At 32.7% G+C, this 19,300-nt stretch overlaps 1 protein-coding gene across 2 annotated transcripts in view; it reads right to left on the reverse strand.

Moving 5' to 3' along the window:
- Nucleotides 1-608: 608 nt before the first annotated feature.
- The window catches only part of LOC115880442 (epidermal growth factor receptor), a 339,558-nt gene continuing 320,866 nt past the window's right edge, over nucleotides 609-19,300 (reverse strand). Inside the window, exons 4-11 of one of the 2 annotated variants that reach the window (XM_030897648.1) lie at nucleotides 18,967-19,161; nucleotides 16,717-17,175; nucleotides 14,477-14,752; nucleotides 14,003-14,406; nucleotides 8,875-9,177; nucleotides 4,233-4,435; nucleotides 3,929-4,167; nucleotides 609-1,866 (exon numbers count right to left, since the gene is read on the reverse strand). In XM_030897648.1, the coding sequence (XP_030753508.1) occupies nucleotides 1,308-1,866; nucleotides 3,929-4,167; nucleotides 4,233-4,435; nucleotides 8,875-9,177; nucleotides 14,003-14,406; nucleotides 14,477-14,752; nucleotides 16,717-17,175; nucleotides 18,967-19,161 (2,638 nt within the window). In that variant the 3' untranslated portion in view covers nucleotides 609-1,307. The remainder of the gene's footprint in view (nucleotides 1,867-3,928; nucleotides 4,168-4,232; nucleotides 4,436-8,874; nucleotides 9,178-14,002; nucleotides 14,407-14,476; nucleotides 14,753-16,716; nucleotides 17,176-18,966; nucleotides 19,162-19,300) is intronic. The other variant, XM_030897649.1, reaches the window with a different exon arrangement.

The raw sequence follows: 19,300 nt of genomic DNA on the forward strand, positions 1-19,300 counted from the left end.
ACGATTTAATTACGTCTCGTGATACTTTGTTTATTTATTAACGAGTCGCTGTAATTTTCCCTATAGCTTGAAAATTTTTAAGTCAAAGTTAGAAACACTTACATTTTTGGTAAAAATAAGTGGAATTGAGTTGGTGTTAGACAGTGGTCGTGCTATTAGAACTCTGAATTCAAAAATCGAGCTCTCGAAATCTACTAGAAATAATTGATGGTAGTTTTTTCAAAACATTTCTTAATATTTCTGTTATATTTTCTTCGCAGACGGTAGGTGAAAATCTTTATAAATAAAAAAATTATTGCGATTGCTGAAAATCGCTATGCACTAAAAGTAAATGGATGGGTTGTTTAAAATTTTTGAATGGAAAAAAACAACCTTATGGAATTTTTCTAAATAAAAAAAAAGTTTCTAAAGTGGTTTTTAAGTTATGGCATGTTATAAGTTTTCAAATTATTATTATTACTGACGTTTCCTCGTTATAAAAAAATGGACACCCTAACGATCCTGAAAATTCCATTTCAGATGCTCAGAAACATATTTAACAATTTTATCTAGTTATCTTTTCGAAAAAAAAGTCTTAAAAATAAGCGGTTTGCGATCGTGATTTTACTTTACTTGATAGGGAAAGGCGTACCGACAACGCCGACTTAATTTGATCCCTATGCGATTTACTTCCACTCATGTAAATACCGACCCAAAAGTGTAATAGTTGCCAGCACGGTATAGCAAAGCTAGAACTAAAATGTATCTGCGTCTACTGCGCCAGTCAAAAAACTTTCTTTACTGTAAATTCTCATATTCAAAATGTTAATATATTATAAACAATACGTTGTATATATGTTTGTAGTAAAGCCAGACTTCAATATTATACAGAAAAGTTTAAATCTTCGAACCCATGTCGAACGACTAAACCCTACATTTTAAACAGACATTATTTACAATAAAATTTGTTATAAAAGACCAAAGAGAATAATATGTACATTAAAAAACGCCACGTGTAAAAATGGCTTTCAGTTATTGTCATCTGTGACAGTACTGGGAAGCCAGCGTCCTAAAATCTAGTTAAGTAGCTTAATTTTAAATGGATTCTCCTTATCGAATATGCAGGCACTATAATATTTATTACGTCGTTTCGAGACATGGTCGAAACAATTTTAAAAATGCCTTCGTTTTACACAGCCTTTTTACCACGTCGGGAAGTACAAAAGGCCATAGGTTTGTACATTACTCAAAAATATCAGTCCAGGGCTGTATAAAAACACCCGCAGTTCTGCCTTAACACTAAATAACAGCATCGTCTCTAAAACACTTCAAACTATAGCGCCATCTTTACATTTTTGTAAGGGTTGCAACTCCCTCCTAAGCCTGTCTACGTCGTTGTAACACTCGTGATCACTCTCCTCCTCACTGGCTTTGTGAGGAGGCAAGTACACGGCCTTGACTACGTCACTGACAGATGATGGTGATGGAGGCACGACAAAATCAGAAACATCAGGAAGACCTACAGTCTGTTCGATCGGTGATTCGTTGCCCATAAGGTATTCCGGATTGTCGATGTTGTTTTTGAATAAATCGGTGTAAAGATTCGCGTTGCTAGCGTGGTCGGTGGTATTCTTCAAGTCGAGGTAAGTCGAAGTCGTTTGGGTGTGCTGAGGCGAAGGCATAAGGTAGTCGTCTTCGTCTACGGGGAGTTCGAGTTTGAGGTTTCCTATTTGGGCCTGTTGGGATTTTCCGCTGGAGTCGTATTCGTCCGAACCCATGTCAGATTCTCGAAGTTTCAGGGAATCTCCGCAGTATTTTATGGAAGAGATGTCTGACTGGGTGCCTTGGAGTGAAGGATGGAAGTGACACGGCATTCCTTGAGAATGTCTGAAATAAAATAAAAATATAAGACTTATATACTTCACGACCTAACTTGTATTTATTAGAAAATGAACCGCATTATTATAGTCTGTCCAACAAAAAGATACATTGCAGTGACGATGCCCAAGTAGCATTTTTAGACATAAAAACAAAATCTCTGCTGAGAATAATATTGCGAAACAGTTTCGTCACATTTTTGATACATATATGTTTCGTAACATAAATCGGTTATTGTTTCGAAACATTTTACCAAAATATGGTTTCGCCACGTATATGCAATAGTACGAGAGCTAGCAACGTCGGAAAAACAAGTATTTTAAGACGTCTGGCTCTTTGATATATCTTTTACTATGCTCTCTAGAACGGCATGCGGCCCGTCCGGCTGCCGGTAAACGTTGCGTTCCCTACTGCGCATTGAAAGAAGATCCTATATTTTTATTAGTTCTTTAAATTCTAGTATTGAATACAAATCGAACATGTTTCCATAGCGCAGTGCGTAAAGTTTCCGACCTCAAACCGATGATTCAGAGTTCGAATCCCGGGTCAGGATAAAGACTTTTTTTATATTCTGATTATTATGACTTGATTTATATATATATATATATATATATTATTTGTTTTTTTTAATCACCAGATTTATTATATACCAGAACAAGACAGGAAAAACATTGGACAATAAAATCTATTTTTCCAAGGATCGATAGTTTAAAAATTAGTGTATTTAACAACATCCATATTTTTAAAAAGAGATGTGGCTCACATTTACACATTTTGTCCCCGTTTTGCACCTGAAAAGTTTCCATAATTTATTTGATATTTCTGTCAAATATGAGAACATAACCTGACATTATTGTTTGGATTTTGTTCGGTAGTTTTTACATTTAAGGACTCTTCAAGTATTTATAGTAGTATAATTAAAAAAGCAGAAGGATATTGCATATGGTGAGTACAAATACAGATATTTTTCTTATGCGATTTTATAATAATTTATTATACGCATTACAGAGATGATTTGTTTTTGGTATAAATGCAATAATAGCCACTACCCATACCCAACAGAAGACTGAAGAAAAATTTTACCAGCGAACGTTTTTTTTCTCTTTTTTCCACAATGGAATACATGTTTTTATGTTTTAATTGTGTTATAATAAGTAAATAAAAATGTTTTAATTTTATTGACCAGAAGTTTTGATTGGCGTTGTTGACAGGTGACTAGTTCAAAATTTCTACACAGATAGCGCCAAATCGAAACATCTTGCAAACAAGGTTTCCATTTATTGTCGATTTATTTTCGAAAACCCGAGTTTCTTTCTTTTTAGACACAAATGTGATATAATGTAGATGATTTGTGTCAGACTCCATGTCAATTTTATAAAATAATGTATTAAAATTCCGCCATGTTGGTTAGTGATAGCGTATTTATTACAGTTGAGGGTTGGAACCTTTGGTGTCACACAGCAAAATAAAAACACTAAATCACCACAATACACCAATACCAGACATTTTTTTGTGCGAGAAAATATTATGGCAGAGGTCGCCATTGTTGATGGTTGTTTTCATTTTGAAATCCACACACAGACATAGACTCTTTTAGTTTGGTATTTTGTTTCTTCACATTTACAAATAGTGGCTGCTGAAAACGGGAACGTAACTTGGGACATAAATTGCAGAAAATGTTTGGAAACATTTCCTCTAAAAGTTTTTATTTCGCATCGAAACACTTCAGCAAACGGCTAGTGCCACCACATTGGAAACACATGTAATAAAGCCATATAAAATATATAGGTTTCGAAAATGTTTCCTATTTGTGGCATACCGTTTCCATTTTGATGTGTCCAAAAATGCTACTTAAGTGGTGTCTGTCATTCAATAAAAAAATAGCTTAGTTTGTTCTATGTTCTTTCTGTGTGAGTCCAGCTTTGGCTTTTTTATATTTTAAAAATTTGTGGCTCAGGAAAACAGTCCGCCAAGAAAAAAGCATATCCCAAATTTCAAAATTATGTAAAAGGATAAACACTACGTGATTTAAAGAAAACAAAATCTTTAAAAAAGTTCCATATATACTAACCTCAAAAGTTTATGATTGAACTGGTTTTGAGAAGAGGGATATATCGAACTTCCATCAGGTGTAGGAGGTGCTGTGGCTCTATACCGATCAGGGGTTGGTGATATCGACGTCATACCCGAAAGTGACGTCATTCCCGTCGAATGCAGTGGCATGCGCGACTTCGGCTGGTGCATATAGTCGTCCATTTCAGAACTTTCCGTGTTTTCTGATGCCAAAGACAAGACAATATCTCTGTCGCTCTGTAAAAGATAATAAAAAAAATAATTAACAAAATGTAAACTTGAATGTGTTTAAAATAACATACCATAGGAGTACTTAGTCCTCCTTGGAACCGAAGGAACTTGTCACCAGGGATAATAAGGTACCTGCCAGGATCAAGAGCCATCTTTGAAAATTCGTCTTCTAATTCCTTGAAGCATGGTCTGGTTTCGGCGTCTAACATCCAGCACTTGATCATGACCATGTAGACTTCTATGGTAGCTATGTGAGGTTGGGGAAGTCTTTCACCTTAAAGAATATTGATCAGCATTAAATATGTTTCAATAACATTTCGCTTATTCTATTTTAGAAATATTTTTAACTTAAATCAGGTGCAAAGATATATAGAGTGTTAATACCAAAGACATCTAAATAAAGGGAGACAAAACAATTTACATTTTATCGCGATCACGAACCGTGTTCCGCAAAAATAGATGATGACAGATTTACGCGGTATGTGATAGAATACGGTTCGAGTTCCAAATGGTATATTGTTATTAATGTTTTTTTGGGTAACTATAACACTAAATACCGTATGATCGAAAAAAAATGGCGTCCAGTTGGCTTGGAAATGACGATCGATGACATTTCCCATATAATTTTACATATAAAATGACAGCGATCTTCATTTCATAGCCATCGCTGACGCCATTTTTATTCGATCATACGGTATATCAACTAAATATTTGTATAGGTATATAACTTTAATTAATATACATAGGTTGTGCCAGGATCATACCTTTCTAATTAAATTATATTAGGTAAATTACAATGACAACTAGCGGCATCACTGTGGATTCATCTTTACTACGAAATTGTGCGAAATTTTTAGGTATTACGCTGACATTTGACGTTTTCATTTGTTTTCATTCAACTTATATTTGACAGCGCGCGGTTGTGAGTTTTCTGCGGTAGTTGAAAGTTTTTGTAGCTTTTGAACAACTTTCTAATAATTATTAGTGTTTATTGCAAAAAAAACTGTTTAAAATAGTTTTTAACTATCTACGATGGTTCGCGAGTGCATGGTTTGTAAAAAGGTGGATCATTCTAACCCGGAATTGATATTTCGACGGTAAGGCGCGGTGTTTTCAGTTGTAAATAAATAGCTTTTATCTAACAAATAACCATCTAAAAGATAAACAATCTAGAGCCTGCTATCTATAGGATATAACATTTGGGTATTTTCATACAAAATAATCCAAAAGATAACAATTTGAAGGACGGGCCGCATTCGGACCGTTAGATACTCCGTAGAGAAAGTGCTGCCAATATAAGATATCTGAAATTGAGATAGTTATATATGAAAACTCTATGCAACAGACAGAAACAAACACTCGGAATTTCAAATCGGTAGATTAAAAAGTGAGGTTATTATTCAGTTGTCAAAAGATCGTCAAAATGAAAATAAAAACAATAAATTTCAACTAAAATATATTTTGTGTAGTGATGGGAATAATCGAATTATTTTCACCATCGAATAATTAGTAATAATTCATATTTCACAATCGAATGAATAATTCGAATTATTTAGTAGTATTATAAATTTAACCTAAACATAAATTCGTCCCAGCTAGTGCTCGTCTAGGGGCTATTTTAAACAAATTCTGAACCATTGCCATACCTATATTCTATCACTGAATAAAAAATAAAAAAAAATATTCTTTATTCAATGTATTCTATTAACTGTGCCGAAGCCGTTTAATAAATTAAACCATAATTTAAAGTTTTAAATTTAAAAGTGCCGAGTATCGTATTTTTTCGTATTTCTTTTTATTTTATCAGTTGCAATCAATAATTATTTAGATAAAAGAAGAAAATTAATTTTAGTGTTCGGCAGGTGTTCGGTGAAATTTGGGTGAGATGGAAATGAACCAAATAATAGTAGTATTCTTTCGTTCTGAACGAAATGAAAATTTTCACTTAAACTGATTTATTCCTACGTGGTATAGGAAATAACAATGATTTCTGGATTTTCTATATCGGATCGTTCCTTTCTTTGTCGATTCCCTTTATAAATCAGTTTAAGTGAAAATTTTCAGTTCGTTCAGAACGAAAGAATACTACTAATAGTACTATACTAATTACTAATATTCGTATTCGTCCATAAGAGGTTATGTTTTATGTTGATTTGTAATTCGGTTAACCACAGATATAATATAAAATACTACTAATTTTTATCTCGATTATGTCGAAAAAGATAATTCGAATTAGTTAGTTTTAATTTACTATCGAATTAGTCGTATTATTTAATTCGAATTTTCCCAACACTAATTTTGTGTTCAACTCTGATCAGTTTTATTATGGTAAAGGCTAATTAATTTTACCTTTATGGAAAAAGGGAATCAGTTTCAACAGTTGTGTGAAATAGATCTATTGATGGAATGCGATTTATAAGAAATTAAAAAAAGAAAAAAAGTATGTGTAAGTAATTTATAATTTAATTATATGATATTACTTATTTTACTTATATTATACTTAATACTTATATTATTATATTTATTATATTAACATTTTAGTACAATTGATAATAGAAAATATGGAAGAAACTGGTGAAGTGCAAGCAGAGATTTATAGATAAATCCTAAAACCACAATCTGGTAAAAAAATAGCATAAGGCTGTTAGTAATAACAAATTAATATGTATTGTTGTAGGTCTTCTCATAATAAAGAAATATGTAGGATAGCATCGCTGATAGTAATTAAGGTGAGTTTTTATTTTATAAAATAGATAAATGTACTTATATTATTTTTCTTTAGAAAAGCACGATTGAGAATAAGTATATTACAACCTCAAAGACCTATTGGTATATGATTTTAGATACTTTTTTCTTAATTAATAATAATAAATTTAGAGCACCTATAATAATTGTTACATTAACACATTATATGTACAAATTATTTAATAAAAAAAAATTAAATATAAAACAATTTTGACATTGTATTTTTATTTTTAAGAACTCAAAGTGATTCTTCAAAGTGGAACTTCAAAAAAACCAGAAAAAAATAAAGGAAAAATCTTGTGTAAACAAAGTTGATATTAATAAACCTTTTAACCGTAAAAAAGTTGAACAAACTGGAATTCAAAGGAGGTGTTTTAAAAAGGTTTAGCTAGAGAGTTACTTAAAAAACAGCATGAAGAAGAGATGCATAAGGTACATAGTGCAAAAAATTAAACTAAAATTGTAACACAAAAGAAATAAAAGCAAATTGAAATGTTAAAATTGAATAACAGGTTGAATTGAATAACAGGCAAATTGAAATGTTAAAATTGAATACTAAGGTTCCTGTTATAATATTAATGAATTAAGATAAGCAAATAAAAAATGAAATAAACAGTTTGATTTAAAAAGTTTTATTTATTTTTTACCTACTTTAGAGCTTTTTTAGTACGTAATGGTTTTTAATTGAAGGGATTTAAGTAAAATAATTTATAACTTGCCGTTGAGTTATATTTTTACTCGGTAATTATACATATTTCGTCACTATTATCCTGACTTAATGCATTCTCTTCGTTCTGATACTCTAACAGAGGCTCTTTTTATTTTGTAACACTCCTTATAAAGTCTTAACAACAATAGTTTTTTGCACCATTTCAATGTGTTTACTGATGTTTATAACTTATCACGTTCACGTTCTAAAATGGTTATAGTCTACATACTCAGAATAGGTAAGTGTTTTCGAAATAATCTATAATCGAATTTATTGAAATAAACGAAATCTACAATAACAGTAACAATGTCTTATTTAGGTTATGTCTGGTTATGTTAAGCAATTTTATTAAAAAAAATCAAAATCTCCTCATGACGCAAATTTTTATCCGACAAATAAACCGCCATTTGGCAGTTCAGGTCCCAAATAGGATATCTGACGGATAAGATTATTTTATCTAATAGATATTGCTATCTATAGGTATCTACGTTTTTCAGCTATCCATCAAATAATATATATCTGGCGGATTATAATGCGCTATCTATACCTGAAAACACCGGGGGTAAGTGTCATTACGTTTTTTACCTTTAGCCATGTTTACAGTAGCGTATTTAGATACTTTTAGTTATAAGTAGAATACATACATACAAAAATACGTATATTTCCTTATTCGTTGGCGCTTTCGATTGTGAAATTAGAGTTACCCTCAGTTAGACCTCAGGCAAAACTAGTTATAATGGAAAATTGGTCTGAGACAATCCCAATCAATTTTTGATAAAATTCAACAATTTTTGATAAAAAAAATATCACGCCGCTGATAGAGCCAAATGACAGAAAGATAAACGAAACTCAACCATGTTGTCATATTTATGTAGCCATCTCTTTTTAACTCTCATAAAAGTGTCAAACCATGTATGATTCTAAAAAATTGAGTTTTATGAATGGAGTGTTCTGTCTACCTATTTAGATGCCTTTGGTTAATACTATATCCTCCAAGATAAAAAAAATCATATGATTACAAGTTAACCCAGCTAGTTAAAGCGGTAGTAATGCCCCTTTATACCCTTCAAGTGTTGGTAAGGAAGTGAGTTTTGTTGATGTAAATAATAACTGTTTATATATTTATAATTAATTCATTTTTGTTTCCTAAAAGATTTTGATTCAAACAAAATATGTAAAAGTCGGCAAGCTGTGTCGGTCAAGCTTAATTACGTGACTAAAAGTTTATTTGGTATGATCTATAGTAACATGATTAATACCTTTTTCTAGTAACTCTGGCACATCTCTAGCTGGTACATTATCATAAGGTCTTCCGCCAAAAGTAAGTAACTCCCAAACAGTAACTCCAAAGGCCCAGACGTCCGATTTGTGTGTGAATATCCTATGTTGTATACATTCCAAAGCCAGCCATTTGATTGGCATTTTACCACCGGCAGCCCTGTATTCTTCCTCGTCGATATCGAGAAGTTTGGCCAATCCAAAATCGGTGATTTTTACACAGCTGGGTTTCTGTACTAGCACGTTTCTTGCTGCTAGGTCACGATGCACCAATCGTTTCTCCTCTAAAATGATAAATAATAATTAATATATTTTATCTACTAATTCACTTTATAAACACTACAACTAAATATTAGAAATAAATCCAAAAACTCTCAAAATACAAAAAAAAACACAAACTTAGAAGAATAAAAAATCTAAATTACAGGCTAAAGATATGCTACCCCTAAGAGAACCTTCATAAAGTAAAATCCATTATTATAATTCAGGGTTGGAACTTTTTTATTACAACAGCAAAATAAAACACTAATTTACCATAATACACCAAAGCACTTTTAACACTGACGACAGTGTTTTGGTGTATTATATTGTAGCGAATTGTAGCAATGTTCTATTTTACTAAAATCCACTACTAGTTGAAAATGTATTTTTTTAGTTTTTAAATTGTTGTTGGTGCAAATTTTATTACATAATTCTAAGTCATTTGAAAGACAATCTCTTTCATCAAAATTGGAATAAGAATTTAAATATTACAATCTTATTCATAATAAACGATTTTTTATAAGTTTAATTTTAAATGAGAAGGAAGGAATATAATACTATTTTCCTATTCATGCATTAGAGATAGAACCGACGACATATTTGATAACCGGACATATTTGACCGTTTTGTTTGACGTATCATTTGACGCTTTTGAATTTGATTAGATTAAAAATAATTAGAATAAGTCAATTTTACTTATTATCAATGGAAATATTTTAAGAATTTTAGTAATTGATAACCTTTATTGGCTCATTGACATAAACATATTAATGACATATCAAAGCTTTAGTTTTGTTCTTTGAATAAGAAGACTAAGGAAGGAGCATAATTCTATCCATGTATTCATGCATGGTGGGCGGAAAAACCACCATAAAAGCTCTCTAGGGTGGGGATCCTTGACAGTTCTGTTTGACGATTCATTTGACACATTTGAATTTGATTTGAAATTTTGTGGATTTATCAGTCTTTACGGAGCTTATTTTATGTTATTTATTATTTATTCTACTACTGATAGTTAATATATTATAAGGGTAGTAAATCTAGATGGAAATTGTGACAGAACTTAAATTAACAGTGACACTATCGCGATTTATCGAAAAAGACTCTAAAATAGTTGTGTAGCGTGCGGTAGATCTCGGCAAAAATTGAGTGAAATAATGGAACAACTTTTCGCTAGTAAGTGACTATATAATATACATACGTGTAGTAAACCGATCATTTATGAAATTCACTTAAATTAACTAAATTATATATTTTTCTTGCATTTTAGCTTTTATTTATTACTTGTCAAAGATTAGATGTCAAAGAATTTAGATACGTTAATTTGACTTACCTGCTTCAGTAGCGTATCGGATGTTTGTGTTAATAAATACTTATTATAACTTATCTATTTTTATTAGAATTATATATTTTTATAACAATTTTAATAACTACCAACATTTATTCACAACGTAAAATAAAACAACAAATTATTGAGTCTACCCCACGTCTACCCTACATCATAGTTTTACATTTTTTAAATAAAATTAGAACGACACTGATAAACCGGAATTTAAGTCGGCCATATTTGAGGCCCATCGCGGTGTACCTAAAATTTTTGATATGCTCCTTCCTTAGTCTTCTTATTCAAAGGTTTTGTTGATATGCCTAAAGGTGCCCATTCACATACAGTTCGCCCGCAGTTCCAGGACTGTACGATCTGAACTGAAGATCTAAACTTTGTCAGGCCACACAAAATGCAGTTACGTCGAACGATGCGATCTTCAGTTTTGAGATCGTCAGTTTTGGGACTGCAGGAAAACTGTGCTTTCACCATACACACAAACATATCGTCAGTTTTAATCGAATGATCTTTTTGATAGTCTCCGAAGTAAAAAAAATGGTTTTAAATAATAACGCTAGGAAAAAAACCTAGCGGTACTTCTCGTGCATTTTTTAATTACAAGGGCCAATTATAAAGGCCAAAAATTGTTACCGGCTGAAAGATTGGTTGTTACAACGTGATACATTGTGTACAGGGTGGGTCAAATTCGACGCTTTTAAATGGAAACACCCTTTTCTATAGCAGATAGACGAAAACTAATATCGGTGTCTGGAGCTCAATTTTCATCAAAAACATGATGGTGAAAACCGTACATCAATATCTGTTACCGTTTCGGAGTTACGGGGTGTTTTTCAAAAATGTGCATTTTTAACAAATCGCTGTAACTTTTTTGCTATGGAAAATTTTGTATTTCTATGAAAACATTTCCAAAGCACCTTTTTACGTAGAATTTAACGGTTTAAGTATATTTTTTTTAAAATTAATAATTTAAGAGTTATCAACAGAATAATTGATTTTTTATTTGGGACACACTATATATTTTTAATTAACTGAAAAGAATTTAAAACTACCTTTCCAAAAATATAGCACCACTTGATATTTTATTATAATCCCCTTCGAAATACAGAATTTTTAAAAGTTCGCCAATTTTAACTAGTAGGCTTTGGACCCCTTATTGATGGATATGCTCTTAATGGAACCCGAAAACATATTTTTCCAGCAAGACGACGGACGCACCGCCTCTGAACGCTAAAGTTATCAGCAAATTTTTGTAGCCAATTTCAAGAATAATTGAATAGCTAACCAAGATCCCAGCCATTGGCCGTCGAGGCCGCCTGGCTTAGTGCCCATGGATCTAATCCTATGGATATATTTGCGGAAGAATAAAGGTTCCTTATTCTTCCATATAATCTAAATAAGAATTAGAAATACTTAGCAGTTATGAGAGGGTATCTTTCACCCCCACTGAGTTAATGAATTCCGCGAGAAATGTTCAAAAACTGCCCCGTCTGTCCATAACAGAAGACGGTCGATATATCGAACATCTGTAGCAAAATCTCATGTCTTGGTTTGCTATTTATTTTTATTGTTATTAGATATAGTTTAAATGTGTTGATGTTGGTTAAATATATTTTAAATTGTTATAAAATTCTGCATCTCTCATAGGAAATATTATTTTCGTTTTAATGGATGCTCACAGCTAGATTTTTTTTGCATTACAGCCGGTGCCGTTCAAAGCCTACTTATTTAAAGCCGGGCGAATTTTTATATACTCATATCAAGTGTGTTATATTTTTAGAAAGGTAATTTTAAATTCTTTCCAATAAATTAAAAATATACAGGGTGTCTCATATAAAAAATCAAATTTTCTGTTGATAACTCTTAAATTATTAATTTAAAAAAAATATACTTAAACCATTAAATTCTACGTAAAAAGGTGCTTTGGAAATGTTTTGATAAAAATACGAAATTTTCCATAGCAAAAAAGTTACAGCGATTTGTTAAAAATGCATATTTTTGAAAAACACCCCGTAACTCCGAAACGGTAACAGATATCGATATGCGGTTTTCACCATCATGTTTTTGACAAAAATTGAGCTCCAGACACCGATATTATTTTTTGTCTATCTCCTATAGAAAAGGGTGTTTCCATTTAAAAGCGCCGAATTTGACCCACCCTGTACATGTCATATGAAGTTAAAGCGAAAATTAAAAACTAGTGCAACAGATGACCTTAAAAACTACCTCAGAATGGATGATACATGTTATAACGAACTTTTAAAGATGGTTATGCCCTTAATATCAAAGAAAAAACTTCACCTGAACGTTTTGATTTTCTCACTTTTTTAAGTTCCTTTTGGAAAGCACTTCGCAAGGTTTTACAGAATCAATAGCAGCATTTGTATCAACAGTTTTATAAAATTACAGCAATTTTTCATAAGATTTAGTTTTTTCGTGTATGTTTGAATACCCTTTGCTTTGTATTTTCCACAGACAGGGAAATTTCCTATACAAATCATTAAAATCAGTTAAAAATGTCGTATAATTAATTAAATCGCTCATCTTGATAATGCCAAACTTCCAACTTGTCACAAGATGGGAACGTTACGATTAGAACTGTCAATTTTTCGCCATTCACTTCAGTCGACCGTGAGATTTAAAGTAATCCGTAGATTCAGACCTGTCGACGCGACGGTCTGTATGTGTGTATAGAAATTTTAACTGACGATATACAAATAGTTCTGGACTACAGGCCAACTGTATGTAAATGGTTACATTTAGTCAATTCGGTCAGGGATTAGATCTAGCTAGTGTCTTACTACCTTTAATTTGAAATAAGATGACTTAACATTGTTAATTTTATATAATAAAACACCAAAATTATGAAGCTTGTATTAAAATTTTGTAAAAAGTATCATAAGAGTCCATTTCACTAGCCCGAAAAAGTAGCAAAATAAGCGTTCGGCATTTAACGTTTTATGTAAAACTGGTTAGGTAATTTTACACAAATGAAAGATAAAGAATTATACTATATCCGTATTGTAGCACATTTTTAGACAACTTCTTTATTTTTAAGATTTTGATGGTGAAACATCAGCAAAATATTCCTTATCTTTGGACTAAATTTTCTCGAAAATAAAGACATAGTTTAAAATTCCGTTGCAATACGGAAATAGATTGAAGTTTTGTGATTACAGTGATATATAATTTATATGGTTTTGCAACAAATTGCTCGCTATTTTATGACAAATGCTGAAGCTCTGCAAACATGCAGAGCTTAACACAACAGGATCGGGCTAAACCTTAGCAGATTTCTGAAATATAATATATACTTCGTTCGGCCACATACCCGCTTTTACCCGACTTCTGAGAGCGACACAAACAGTACAGCGTAATACACTCTTAAGAGGTTTTATTATTGTCGATTTTGTAGTCCATTTTATTTTTTTCTCAGTCATTTGACAAAAAAAAAATAATAAAAATTACACATGTATTAACAACAGTCATACAAAAAAATATCCTACCTAGATAAGCCATTCCTCTGGCGATTTGAGTACACCAATTGAGCAAAGTTTTTGAACCAATCTTATCATGATTTTTCCGGACAAAATCCAGCAAACAACCTAATGGCATTAGTTGAGTGATGAGCATCATCTGCGATGTCATACAGACAGCTAATAACTTTAGCAAGTTTGGATGATCCACGCTGGCCATGATATAAGCTTCGGACAAGAATTCTTTGCTATTATTCGCTGTAGTATCGTTTCTTAAAACTTTGATTGCAACCGGGATTTTGGTGGAATTTTCACCATCGATTGCCCATACGCCTTTGTACACTACACCAAATGCACCATATCCCAGAGTACTTCCTTTTCGTATTTCTGTATCTTTGATGATTCTGAGTTGGGCAACATTGGGCTGGACGTTACTGTAAAAATAATGTTTGTTAGTGAATGTGTGTGTGTGTGTATTTTTTCTAAATTTTGTTGTATCCTTACCTGGGTCTCAAGGGTTCGTTGTCATCAATGCCAGTCAAAGCCATGCTCATTTTCAAGGCATTTTCTTTGATTTTTTCCTTCTTTTGACAATAGCAAAGGGCTCCAATAACCAAAATGACAACTACCACACCGACAACGAAGCAGATGCTGATAGCCACGTAGGTTGAATTTTTTGATGACATGAGTGGGATGCTCTGGGGTTTGTCGGAACAGTAAGCGTCTGATCGTTCTGGGTAGATCCTGTGAGGAAATTCTGGAGGACATGATGACACGCATCTGTAATACAAATAAAATAAATCCTATATGATTTTTTTTATTTTGTTTGTTTTAATATAGTTGTTTTTGTACTATCTTCTAAAAATATACTTTTAAGTGAGATATTTCATTATCGGATATTGATTATTTGAATTAAATAAAATTCAAGCGATTTAAATTTGTATAACAAAGTATACAGGGTGGTCCGAACTGTATTCTGGAAACTTCGGCAGCATATTCTGCAGATAAAAATATGTAAAAAAGTTCGTATAAGTGTATGTCTTAAAATGCTTAGTTTTGGAGATACAGGGTGTAGAAGTTTCATTTTTATTTTGATTTTTTCCAAATAAATTCTGAAGTAACGTATTATTAATAATCCAAATAACGTAATATTTGGATGAAAATTGGTGTCTAGGAGTTTTTTTTTGACATTATAAATTTTATTTTGATATCTACATGACTCCTACTTGTAGAGGGCGCTACCTACATATTTTTTAATTGGTTTGAAGAGTAATAATTTTTCGTCTGTGCCTGTATAAAACTATTGAGTAAAAAATATACATTTAAGACGTTTTTTACGTAAAAAAGGCCTTGTGATAAAAACCTTTACGAGTAATAGATCTCGAGATATTTTGAATCGGAATTATAAGTATCTGTCTTTGTATGTTGACAAATAGTTATTAGACTGAAATAATAAATTTGAAATGTTTTTGAAATGCCAAAAAAATTTGAAAGGCCAAAAGGTTCAATAGAAACTGTTTTATCATCATTTTTTCGAAGAAAAATTTAATATTAATTTTAAAAAACAAAAAGTTCCCAAATTTATCATTTCAGTGAAATAACCATCTACTACTTAACCTAACCTAACCAAATCTACTCAACAAGTTTATTTTTTGTCAATAATGATATGTATTGACTATTTTCATACCAAGAGACATTTTTACGTAGAAAATCACCGAAATGTATATTTTTTTACTCAGTAAATTTATACAGGTACAGACAAAAAGTTATTATTCTTCAAAACAGTTAAAACACATGTAGGTGACGCCCAAGAACGGTAAACTAATAGGATTGCTCATCCTCATAAGACGTACGTCCGCCTCTTCCCGCGCTTCAGCTGACAGTTGTGACGTCATTGTAGTCCTTGTTATAATAGTTGCCTATGGTAAACTTATAAAAATAACAGCCTAGAAATTTTGAGTTAATTATTTTGTCAATTTTAAATGTGAAAAAAGTGTTTTTAAAGTTTTTAGAGCTAGATTTTAGAGTGTATAAATACGTTCATTTTGTGTTGTGGATTGTGACAAAGTGCTTACTAAGTGCCTACGATATTGTTTATTAATTATTTTAAAGCAAAATATGGAAGTACTCTAAAAAGAATGCCTTGCAAAAGGTGATGCTGGGAACTGCTATTCTTAAAAATGCATTATCCGAGTATTTAATACGATTTATACAGTTAATTTTCTATACTGCATACATATAAGGTGTTTAAATAAGTAAACTAAATAATGAACGTTTTGCATCCGGCAACCAATAATGCACGTGTATGTATTATTGGTTGCCGGATAAGGACTAATAACCATGACAAGGACACATATGACATCACAAAGCGAGGAGTTTTCGCATGCACCTGGCAGACACTTTTGGGTGAATGAGCAGTTCTATTAGGTTAACTGCTCTTAGGTGACGCTCCCTACTAATAAGAGTCATATTGACATCGAAATCAAATTTCTCACGTGAAAAAACTCCCAGACACCAATTTATCGTTCAAATATTGACTTTACTTACAGAAATTATTTGGAAAAAATTGAAATAAAAATGAAACTTCTACACCCTGTATATCCGAAACTAAGCATTTTAGGACATACATTTATACGAACCTTTTTACTTATTTTTATCTGCAGAATATGCTGCCGAAGTTTCCGGAATACAGTTCGGACCACCCTGTATAGCACAGACGTAATAAAAACTATAATTTAGCTTACCTAAAAGTGTTATTAGGATCAATATATCCATCGTCATAAAGTCTATAGTTTTGACAGCCAATACAATTATCAGGACCCGGTCCCTTACATCCTCTGCATTCTGGATTACAGGCAATGCACACATGTGTAGCAATATCAGGATAATAATCCGTCATACATTCATCCTCGCATAGTTCGCCTTTCTTGAAATTGGTGCATTCTTGACAGACATTGACGTGGAATCCGTATCCATTGCACCTCTTGCATCTCGGATGACATTTGCGACATATCGCTTTTCCCGTCATGCTCTTCAAATGGGATTCTTCCTGGACTTGGGGTCCAACCCATTCTACAAAATACCCTTCTGGACAGGGATCGTTGATGTGGAGGCAAACGTCGACAGTGGCATTTTCGTTCATGATGGCTCTTTCGCATGAGTTGCATCCGTTGGCACCCAAGGTGTTGAATGGACCGGTACAGCTAAAAATTAAAAAATATTAGAACTTATATACATTTCGTCTCAATGTATTGTATTTAAGATTCTTTACATAAACAATATCTCCAAGAAAATCCTTCTATTGGATTTTTAGTTTTTAATTTAAGAAAACATCAGAAACTATAGACCAATAAGCTTACTACCAGTAACATACAAGATATTTACAAAAATAATAAACAACAGAATACAAAACATCCAAGACGCTGCACAACCACCAGAACAAGCAGGCTTTAGAAGCGGTTTCAGCACGATTGATCACATATATATATACTGAGAGCCTATCAGCCGAACAAAAGAATTCGAACTTATAGCCATAGCCTTTATAGACTTAGAGAAGGCTTTCGACTCGATATATCCTAAGGCAATAATAGAAGCCCTAGCGAAACAAGGTATTGGCTGGCCTTATATAGAAACTCTCGCCAATATATACAAAGAAGCCAAAGCAAGAGTAATGATATATAAAACAACCCCAGAATTCCCAACGGGCAATTGAGCACGACAGGGAGACGCGGTATCCCCAAAGCTGCTGACAGGAACATCAGAAGAATTCTTCTCTTAACTGGACAGGACCAGCAAAGGAATAAAAATAGATGGAGAATATCTTAACCATCTAATATTCGCTGATGACATAGTCCTAATTGCCAATAGTCCTGTAGAACTAAAAGCACACATTGATGTGTGACACATTGAACTAAATACAGCCAGCAATAAAGTTGGTCTCAAAATAAATTTAGCAAAAAATAATGTACATCGAATTAGTGGAAAGAAAACATGCTCTAATAAATAACATAACACTGGAAATAGTAGAAGAATATATATTTGGGACAACTAATACACAACTCGGGATTTCTAGAACAGAAATCTCTCGAGCCCAGCATGGAGTACTTATGGAAGAAACTCAATCATATTCAAATCTTGAATGCCGACCAATGTGTACTACCAGTCATGACCTATGCATGCGAAACCTGGACACTTAAGCGGACATGATAAGGAAAGTGCAGGTCTCACAATGCTCAATAGAAGGAAATATGCTTGGAATAACCAAGAGAGACTGTAAAAAATACAGTGGATATGACAAAAGACCCAGGTAATAGATGATATCCACAGAGTCAAATCCCTCAAATCCCTCAAATGGCAATAGGCAGGATACCTGGCAAGAAGAACGGACAACAAATGGATCACATAAATTACAGCATGGTACCCACGACGAATTAAGACACCTAGAAGAAGACCGAACATGAGATGGGACCATGATAATAGGAAACTAACAGGGATAACTTGGACCCGCATAGCCAGCAATAGACAACAATGGGCCCAACTACAGAGAGAGAGTATGTGAAGGAGGCTACACCATAATTGGAAATGGTTGAAAAAGCTGAGAATGATGATGATGGATTTAAAAAAAAAAGATCCTTTAATTTGCACCCTTAAAGGGACTCTACATACATCGATTTAATCTGCATGCCAAATTTCACAGTTTAGATATTAAGACCAAATCGATAGCGATCTTTTCACAGTACACGTTCAGATTTTATAAAAGATAATTACATCAGTCTACAATCTATAGTCTAGTACAGTTCCCGCCAAATCTCTGGTCTGTGCAGTTAAACATATTTGGCATGTTGAAAGATATTTGTCGAAATCTCCACTATACGTTGAAATTTGGACTGAATCGAAGGACTGTACACTTCAAATCTCTCAGATATCGTTGCGTGTAGGGCCCTCTTTAGATTGATGATTTGATAGCCTAAAAATAGTAATTTCTGTCTACTTACCCATCAACACAGGTACTATGACATGGTTTGCATACTCCATTTTCAACGTATTTGTTGGTGGGGCACTTCTCAACGCAAAAAGGTCCATCCTTGAAATTCTTGCAGGTCGTACAATTATCGGAACCAGGACCAACACACGAGTGTCCACACTGTTCGTGACAGGGCTTGCATTCACGGTTGTCAGCTTCATAGATTCTGCAATAGAGAGAAGAATTTCAATTTTTTATATGCTCTGTTTAGTCAACCTTATTAACTGTATCAGAACAAATCACTTATTCGAATATAGAGAATTTCAACATTTAAAATTTTGAGATATAATGTTATATTCACTTAC

This window comes from Sitophilus oryzae, unplaced genomic scaffold, assembly GCF_002938485.1.
Source record: "Sitophilus oryzae breed Bouriz unplaced genomic scaffold, Soryzae_2.0 scaffold_1623_pilon_pilon, whole genome shotgun sequence".
Taxonomy (NCBI): domain Eukaryota; kingdom Metazoa; phylum Arthropoda; class Insecta; order Coleoptera; family Curculionidae; genus Sitophilus; species Sitophilus oryzae.